Source organism: Suricata suricatta, chromosome 12, assembly GCF_006229205.1.
Source record: "Suricata suricatta isolate VVHF042 chromosome 12, meerkat_22Aug2017_6uvM2_HiC, whole genome shotgun sequence".
Classification (NCBI taxonomy): domain Eukaryota; kingdom Metazoa; phylum Chordata; class Mammalia; order Carnivora; family Herpestidae; genus Suricata; species Suricata suricatta.
Genome location: NC_043711.1, coordinates 11025259 through 11035136, shown reverse-complemented (window position 1 = coordinate 11035136; position 9878 = coordinate 11025259). Strand labels below are relative to the sequence as shown.

The window sequence follows — 9878 nt, the reverse complement described above, 5'->3', positions numbered from 1 at the left end:
GCTTTTTTTCCATAATATTTTATTGTCAAATTGTTTTCCATACAACACCCAGTGCTCTTCCCCTTAAGTGCCCTCCACCATCACCACCACCTCTTTTCCCCCCTCCCCCTTCCCCCTCAACCCTCAGTTCATTCTCAGCATCCAATAGTCTCTCAAGTTTTGCATCCCTCTCTCTCCCCAACTCTCTCTCCCTCCTCCGCTCCCCCTGGTTCTCCATTAGGTCTCTCTTGTTTTCCTGCTAGACCTATGAGTGCAAACATATGGTTTCTGTCCTTCTCTGCCTGGCTTACTTCACTCAGCATGACACCCTCAAGGTCCATCCACTTTCCTACAAAGGGCCATATGTCATTCCCTCTCATTGCCATGTAGTACTCCATCGTGAATATATAGCCAAAACATGGAAGGAGCCTAAAAGAAGCTTTTAATGTTTATTTATTTTTGAGAGACAGAGAGAGTCTGGAGGAGGAGGAGGAGAGTGAGAGAGACAGAGTATCTGAAGCAGGCTCTGCATTGACCATGGAGAGCCTGATATGCTGGGCTCGAACCCATGGGCTGTGAGATCATGACCTGAGCTGAAGTTGGGTGCCTAACTGACTGAGCCACTGGACACCCCTTAAAGCCTTGAATCCTTAACTGTTTTGGCAGAAATGTCAAGGACTGTAGTACTCGTGGTTTTATGTCAAAGGAACACAGTTCTTCACCTTCTAGAAGGGGGAATAGTAAGCCTCTGGATGTATCAGTGTTGTGTCCCACCACCAGTCAATATTTGGGAGACCCAAGGAACCTAGTAAAGAAAACATCTTCACTCTTAGATTTGGAGAAAACTTCAACTCAGGGTTGGGATAAGACGCTAGGTGGTTAGCTCCCTGGGAGGCAGGTGAGTTCAGTGGAAAGTAATAATGGAGTCACCCAGTTTCTAAGCTGGTCTCCTGGGAACAGGGAAACTACAGGAAAAAAATTCCTATCTGTGTAGAGCAATGTCCCAGCGGAGATGATGTGCTCAGGGGTGGGAGTAAAAAATATCTCTTCTACTGTTTTCCCTCAGCACATGAAACCTCGGGCTGAATGGGACACAGTTATTTCTTTTGGAGTCCTTAGTCTGGCCAGGAGACTCCTTCTGCATTGTTTGAGAACAGAGCTTCAGTGTCCCACATCAACTATTGAGGGAGGAATTCGGATTTTCATACAGAGACCTTGTTCCCAGAGAACCTCATGCAGGTGAGTCTGAAAACTCAGTAGGTTCTGCAGGAAAGAGCCAGAGAAAATAGAAGTGTGAGAACATTTACCTGACACTACCTGAGAGCCAATCCAACCTAGCCCAGCACTGGGACAGCACTGAGGTTGTTGGCTTGCTTGATTAACTAACTAATTAATATATTTATTTATGATCCCAAGAAAGAAAGGAAACATGGAAATCAGCAATGCTGTCAGCTCAGAGCCTGGAGCCTGCTTTGTATTCTGTGTCTCCCTCTTTCTCTGTCCCTCCCCTGCTCACGCTGTGTCTCTCCCCCCTCTCAAAATAAATAAATGTTAAGAAACAATACATTAGAAATTAAAACAATAAAAATTAAAAAAAATTAATGGAGGAAAAAAGAAATGCTAAAAAAAGCTTTACATTGCAATCACTTTTTTACTGGCAAGGATGATGTATATTTGAACATTGGCTTTCTCTATTGACGATTATCTGTGGTAGTTCTGTGCTTTTGTTTGGTGGGTTTGGAGTATTTATCTTAAAAAATTTTTTTTTTAATGCTCATTTGTTTCTGAGAGAGATAGAGACAGCATGAGCAGGGGAGGGGCACAGAGAGAAGGAGACACAGAATCTGAAGCAGGTCCCAGGCTCTGAGCTGTCAGCACAGAGCCTGACGTGGAGCTCGAACCCATGAACCGTGAGATCATGACCTGAGGGGAGTCGGATGCTCAACTAACTGAGCCACCCAGGCGCCCTGGGTTTGGAGTGTTTATATTCCTGGTTTTGATTGCATTTTTTCAAATATAAGAATTGGGATTTTCCCACCAACTTCATGGTTTGATGTTTGGTTCTTTATGTATGTAGATGTATTAGAGGGTAATAGGAGAGTTAATACATTTTCTGTGCTCAAACCTATCATTTGGTTATATTTCCTTCCCCTCTCTTACTTTTTCAAGAGTAGAGATTTCTTCTGCATTGTTTGAGTTAATAAATCACTTTTTATATATATTAGCAACCTGTCTTCACATTTCTGTTATTCCTTATTGTACCTTTTGGGCGTTTGTGATTAGATCTATTTCTCAAAGTCACATTACCTTCAGTCATTGTTTGGAAGGGCATCCTACTTTGTCATTTGACTAATGTTCCCCTTTTCTTCTTAAACGAATGTGAATTAGTATAGCTTTATATAAGATAAAATTATAACTTTAGATAATGTTTCATACCCACTTTTAAAAAGACTTTTATTATATTTGTTATATTCTTTTATTTCCAAGTTTTTGTTCTTTATGTTTTTATTTATTATTTTATTATTTATTTATCTATCTATCTATTTATTTATTTTGAGGGTGGGGTGGGGAGAGAGGGAGAGGAAGAGAGAGAGAGAATCCCAAGCAGGCTCTGTGCTGTCAGCACGGAGCCCGATTCAGGGCTCCAACTCATGAACCATGAGACCATGACCTGAGCCAAAATGAAGAGTTGTATGTTTAACTGACTGACTGGTGTTCCCCAAGTTTTAATGTTTTTTTAAATGTAATCTCTACAACCAATGTGGGGCTCGAACTCATAACCCCAAGATCAAGCGGTGCATGCTTTACTGACTGAGCCAGCCAGGTGCCCCTATTTCCAAGTTTTTAGCACTTTACTCTTGAATTGCTGTTCCACAAGATGTCATTACATTCATATTATTTTATCCCTCTCTATAAAGTTAGTTTTAGATTGTCGTTGTGTTTCATACAGTTATTTGAAAGAATTCCATGCCTAATCTATTATCATTCTTTCTGCTATTCTTCGTTAAATAAGCTTAGTTTCTTTTGAAACTCAAATTTCTACATTATGAACAAGCAAATATTCACACTTTTACACAAATTCGTGAATAGAATCTTATGCACATTGTAAATAGTCTTTAGGATCTGGTGCTGTCTTTTTTTTTTTTTTTCATAGCTCGTCTCCCTCAATAGTACCTTACAGACCTGCCTCCATCAGCCATTATAAAGGAAATTCATTATTTCAGTGATTGCGTAATATTTCAGAGTGTGTCTGTGTCATTTATGCTTTTCAGGATTTTTCATATTCTTTCTCATTAAATTGCTATTATATGAATTATACAAAAATATTTTGAGATTGAGTTAAAATGCTGGTTCTCCACAGGGGGTCATTTTGTCCTCCAGGGACATTGAACAATGTCCAGAGATGTTTTAGGCTGTCAGATTGGGGAGGTGTCCCTAGAGACCTGGAATGCTGTAACATCTTACAATGCCTGGGACCAACTCCATCAGAGAATGATCTTGGCCAGAATGGCAACGGTGCTGAGACTGGGAAATCCTGAGTTAACACATATTTATGGTTTTAATACTGATAGCTGTTTTCAGATTATTTCTCCCAAGTGTTAGAGCACTTCACATTTCTGCTATGAAAACTAAAGAGTACCATGCTGCTCCCTAACAGTTCCAATCCCAATTGATGGGACAGCTCTTTAACTTTTTGGCAGGAAAATTGATGCAGAAGAGATTCTTGTTTTTGTCATAAACTATTAGTGAGTTTGATTAAAATACATATACTTGGTGACTATTTTGATTTGCCCATTATTATTACATCCCCAAATATTGCACGCCCATATTATAGAGCTGCCAGCATTTCAAGTGATTTTTACAGATTATTTTTCTCTATTGAATTATGTGGAGATAATTTGGCCATAGAAATGTTTTAAATTCTCTTAGTTAATGTATAATTTCTTTCTTGGTTTCTTGCCTTAATTAAGATGGTTTTGCCTGTAGATTTCATTCATGTTAGTTGTTCCTATCTTGGGGATTTTTTTGGTAATTTACAGGATGTTGGGTGATGTTTTTATATTTAAAAAATTTATTTTTTAATTTCAGTATAATTGACATGCATTGTTATATTAGTTTCAGGCATACGATACAGTGATTCAACAATTCCATACATTACTCAGTGCCCATCATGATAAGTGTGCTCTTAATCTCCTTCCCCTATTTTACCCACCCTCCCACCCACCTCCTCTCTGGGGACCGTCACTTTGTTCTCTATAGTTGAGTCTGTTTTTCTGTTTGTCTCTTTTCTCTTTTGTTCATTTGTTTTGTTTCTTAAATTCCATCTGTGAGTAAAATTATATGGCATTTTTCTTTCTCTCACTGACTTATTTCACTTGACATTATGCTCTCTAGGTCCGTGCATGGTGTTGCCAATGGCAAGATCTCATTTGTACCTCTTAATACCTTTTATGTACCCTCTGGAAAGTACAAGTTGATTTTCTGTATTTAAGTATCTCTGTTTATTCTGGTTTTTGCCTTATACACATAAGTGAGATATATGGTATTTGTCTTCATCTAACTTATTTCACTTATCACTAGATTCATTTATGTTGTTGCAAATGGCAAAATCTCATTCTTTTTTTGTGGATGAGTAATATTCCATTATATATACCGGCATATATTATTAATATATACTTTATATACTTAGATATATGCCAATACACATACACCAATATATACCAACATATATACATCAATATATACCTATATATATATACTATATATACTTTGTCTACTTAGATATATACTAATATATATATAATACATATATATTATATGTTGGTATAGATTGGTATTATATATTGGTATATATTGGTATTATATCAATATCAATATCAATATAGTATATTGTATAAATATAAGTATATTGGGTATAAGTATATGTCAATATATGCTAATATATACATTAACTACTTAGATATATACCAATCTCCTTTATCGATTCATCTATCAGTGAACACATGAGTTGCTTCCATATCTTGGCTATTATAAAAAATGCTGCAAAAAACATGGAGTGCATATATTATTTTAAAATTAGTGTTTTTGCCTTCTTTGGGTAAATACTCAGTAACGGAATTACTTGATCGTGTATTAAACATGTTTTTAATTAATTAAAAATTTTTTGATGTTTATTCATTTTTTGAGAAAGAGAGACAGAGCATGAGCAGGGGAAGGGCAGAGACAGAGGGAGATACCGAATCTGAGGCAGGCTCCAGGCTCTGAGCTGTCAGCACAGAGCCCTAAGCAGGGCTCAAACTCATAAACCATAAGATCTTGACCTGAGCTGAAGTGAGACACTAAACCAACTGAGTCACTTAGGCACCCCTTTATTTTTAATTTTTTGAGGAGCCTCCACACGGTTTTCCACAGTGGCTGCACCAGTTTGCATTCCCATCAGCAGTGCATGATGTTCCCTCTCTTCCACATCCTCACCAACACTTGTTATTTCTTGTCTTTTTATACTAGCCATTCTGACTGGTGTGAGGTGACAGCCTTCTTCTTTTGGATGTCACATAAATGGAACAGGTTTATTTTCTTTTCAGATTGTTCATTGTTCATATGTAGAAACACAACTGATTTTTTTGGGGTTGGCTTTTGTATACAGTTACTTGGCTGAATTAATTTGTTAGTGTTATCAGGTTTTTTTGTCGAGTCATTTGGATTTTCTACACATAAGATCATATCATCTATGTACATAAATTTATTTCTTACTTTCCTGTTTGGATATTTTTCTTTCTTTAATTGCTCTGGTTAGCACTTCCATTGTTATGTTGGGTAGAAGTTGTGAAAGCAGGCATCCTTTCCTTGTTCCTGATCATACAGGAAAAAGTTCACTGCATCACCATTGAGTTTGCTGTGGGCTTTTCATAAGTAGCTTTAGGTTGCAATAGTTTCCTTCTATTCCTAGATGTTAATATTCTTATTCTGTTACATCCAAAAACATAAAAATTAATTTCTTGAGTGCAAAATATAACAGTAGTGTATCAGCCAGGTTACTAATGCATGATTGTGTCATACTCTTTTTCTCTTATTTTGGTAGTCACATCGACTACATGGAACTAGGCAACGATACTCAACGTTCAGAATTTCTTCTTCTGGGATTTTCAGAGGAACCAGAATTGCAACCCTTCTTCTTTGGGCTGTTCTTGTCCATGTACCTGGTCATCATTCTTGGGAACCTGCTCATCATCCTGGCTGTAAACTCTGACACCCACCTCCACACACCCATGTACTTCTTCCTTGCCAACCTATCGTTTGTGGACATCTGCTTCACCTCCACCACCGTCCCCAAGATGCTGGTGAATATACAAACACAGAGAAAAGCAATAACTTATGAAAGCTGCATCACACAGATATACTTTTTCACACTCTTTGTAGGTTTAGACAACTTTCTTTTGACAGTGATGGCCTATGACCGCTTTGTGGCCATCTGTCAGCCACTGTACTACATGGTCACCATGAACCCCCGATTCTGTGGACTGCTGGTTCTGGTGTCCTGGATGGTGAGTGTCCTGCATTCCTTGTTACAAACCTTTATGGTGTTGCGGCTGTCCTTCTCTTCAGGCATGCAAATCCCCCACTTTTTCTGTGAACTCAATCAGATGATCCAACTTGCTTCTTCTGACACCTTTCTTAATGATATGGTGGTATATTTTGCAACTGTACTGCTAGTTGGTGCTCCCCTGGCTGGGATCCTTTACTCTTACTCCAAGATAGTTTTCTGCATATGTAGAATCTCATCAGCTCAGGGCAAGTACAAAGCATTTTCCACCTGTGCATCTCACCTCTCAGTTGTCTCCCTATTTTACTGTACTGGTCTGGGAGTGTACCTCAGCTCTGCTGCTACCCAGAGCTCACACTCAAGTGCAACAGCATCAGTGATGTACACGGTGGTCACGCCCATGCTGAACCCCTTCATCTACAGCCTGAGGAACAGAGACATAAAAGAGGCTCTAAATGAATTTTTCAGAGGGAGGCCATTAAAGGGCCATTTTTCAAGAAGTACCTGTGATTGCTGGCTTAATGCTTAACAGCCAGAGATTGTGATTCTTTATTTAGCTGGATCATGAAAGAAGAACTTAATCCCTCTACTTATATCCTGGAATTTCAATTTTTCTAAAGTTCAACTGCGTTATTGAATTTAAACAAGTCCTTTTGCTTAATGCTCTGTTCCTTTTGATAACTAACAATTTTTCCTTTCTGGTTTTCTTAATTTCTTAAGATAATCCCAGCCTTGAATCAGGAGCAATTTGGAGATTCCCATTTGGCTCCTATAGTGATAAACTATACTAGTTTTATGGAATAAACTAACATTTGACAATCGAGGCCATTTATATAATTTTTGCTGCAGGGAAATTCTGAGATCACAGTTTTTTCATTCTGTGTCAGCCATTTCTTTCTACTCAACTACTTTAAATGTTCTTCCCAATAATGTAGACTATAACATATCAGTTTCTTTTGTAGTTAGTCACGGGGTTTTATGAGTTTCCTTAGGATCCTCATCTCTTTCTTAACAGCTCAGCATCCACAGTATCCCTGGCACAGAATAGGAAGGCAAAACTTGCTTATGAAAAACATGCTCTGCTCCAAGTGTAAACTATAGAAATTTGCATAAACCAAGTGACTTAATATGGGTTTAGTATCAGAGAAGACTTGAAATATGATGAAGTAAAATTTTGAGTCACATCATATTTCATGGCAGAAAATATATTTTTGATGACATACACCTATTGATTGAAGTGAAGGATATTTGATCTCCATGTTTAAAGGGATTTATTAATTGGAGTGAAGACTTTAGTGGCAGGTTTTATATTATTTAATTGGATGATAGTATTATTCTTTCCAATGCTTTAATCATTTTTTAAAATGTTTTTAATTTATTTTTGAGAGACAGAGAGAGACAGCACGAGCAGGGGAGGGTCAGAGAGAGAGGGAGACACAGAATCCGAAACAAGCTTCAGGCTCTGAGCTAGCTGTCAGCACAGAGCCTGACATGGGGCTCGAACCCATGAACCATGAGTTCATGACCTGAGCCTAAGCCAGAAGCCGGACGCTTAACCGACTGAACCACTCAGGCACCCCATCAATGCCTTAATACCTTAATACCTCATCTTTAAAAATGCTGTCATAAAAATTATAGTGTGAGTGACAAATATGTGTATTTATGCTGTCATGGATTTCTTTACCATTTTTGTGCTCTAAACTCTCTTCAGTCCTCATGATCAAAGGATGATTCAGACAAGAACTTGAATTTCTTTCCAGCAATGCTCTGGGAATGGAGACTTGTTGACAGTTATCCCTGCAAGAACATACAGGTCTTTCCAAACTCTACCAGTTTCCTGGAAGAGAACTTGAATGGTAGTCACTTTTTAGTACAGTTACCTGAAAAAAAATGTGAATAACCAGGTCTTTATGAACGGTTCCTTCGAATATCAGAACAAATGTCAAAAATAAGAAGCAGTAGATTATTCTTAATATTCTCAGTTCTGTTTACTTTGATTATTCTATCAATAAGCTATTGCTGCATAACAAGCTATGACAAAAATATATGATTTAAGATAATCCTTTAAAAACTCTCAGATTTATATTTTAGTTAGTTAATATGTTGTGCACTACTGGTTTCAGAAGTAGAATTCAGTGATTTATCATTTATGTACAACACCCAAGACTCATCACAAGTACTCTCCTTAACCCATCCCCCATCTTCCCTATCCCCCACCCACCTCTCTCCATATCCTCAGTTTGGTTTCTATCATTAAGAGTCTCATACGGTTTGTTTCTTTTCTTCTCTTCCCCCATATGTTCATCTGTTTTGTTTCTTAAATTCCACATATGAATAAAATCAAATGATATTTCTGTTTCTCTGATTGACTTATTTCAGTTAGCATAATACATTCTAGCTCCACCAATCACATGGGAGTCTGTGTTGGGGAAGTCTTCCAGGCTGTTAGTCTCCTCCTGAGGCTGTGGTCAGCTGTGGGTCTGCAGGAGGAGCTCTGTTAATCTTGGCTCTGTTTTCACATTTGGGGGCTTGCTGGTGAGAGGCTGGTTTAGGCTGGTCATCCTTAGAGTGACAGGGCTCTGCTCCACATGATTTCCCTTCCTGCAACAGACTAGTGTGGACTGGTTTCAATGGCAGAGGCAGGGTTCCAAGAGAGTAGCAGAAACACACCAGGGAACCTTGAGGGACACTCTCATTTTCACCATACACTCTTAGACAAGGCAAATAAATTACTAAATTCAGTTTAGATTCAAAGATGGAGAAAACTCCACCTCTCAATGGGAGGAGCTTCAGAGTCACATTCAAAGTACACGTATACAGAGATAAGTGGTGAATTGGGGCTATTTCTGCAAAAGGTCTACCATAAGTGTAATTGTCAATTTGATGAAGTTTATTGGTGCAAGACACAAATCAACATACAAAACAATATAGTTCATTACAATATTGTGATTCAACAATTCTATATGTTATTTGGTGTTCATTTTGGTGAGTGTGCTTTTAAGGGTTGAGTCTGCAGCAATTTCTATATTCAGTTCATATAACCTGTTTTTTTTTAATTTCTTAAGTGTTTATTTTATTTATTTAATTTTTTTGGATTTCCATAATATTTTATGTCAAATTGTTTTCCATACAACACCCAGTGCTCTTCCCCTTAAGTGCCCTCCACCATCACCACCACCTCTTTCCCCCCCTCCCCCTTCCCCTTCAACCCTCAGTTCATTCTCAGCATTCAATAGTCTCTCAAGTTTTGCATCCCTCTCTCTCCCCAACTCTCTCTCCCTCCTCTGCTCCCCCTGGTTCTCCATTAGGTCTCTCTTGTTTTCCTGCTAGACCTATGAGTGCAAACATATGGTTT

At 38.2% G+C, this 9878-nt stretch overlaps 1 protein-coding gene across 1 annotated transcript; it reads left to right on the top strand.

The window, feature by feature from the left end:
* Positions 1–6173: 6173 nt before the first annotated feature.
* Positions 6174–7052, top strand: LOC115274385 (olfactory receptor 7A10-like). The gene is made up of 2 exons (XM_029917833.1): positions 6174–6528; positions 6814–7052. Exons 1-2 carry the CDS (start codon positions 6174–6176, stop codon positions 7050–7052), a joined length of 594 nt encoding a protein of 197 aa, XP_029773693.1.
* The last annotated feature ends 2826 nt before the right edge of the window (positions 7053–9878 follow it).

Bases quoted from the DNA above. Each gene is read 5' to 3' on its own strand.
- LOC115274385 (XM_029917833.1), top strand. From the start codon at position 6,174: ATGTACCTGGTCATCATTCTTGGGAACCTGCTCATCATCCTGGCTGTA. The intron at 6,529-6,813 runs GTGTCCTGCATT...CTCACCTCTCAG, and splicing joins TCTGGTGTCCTGGATGGTGA to TTGTCTCCCTATTTTACTGT.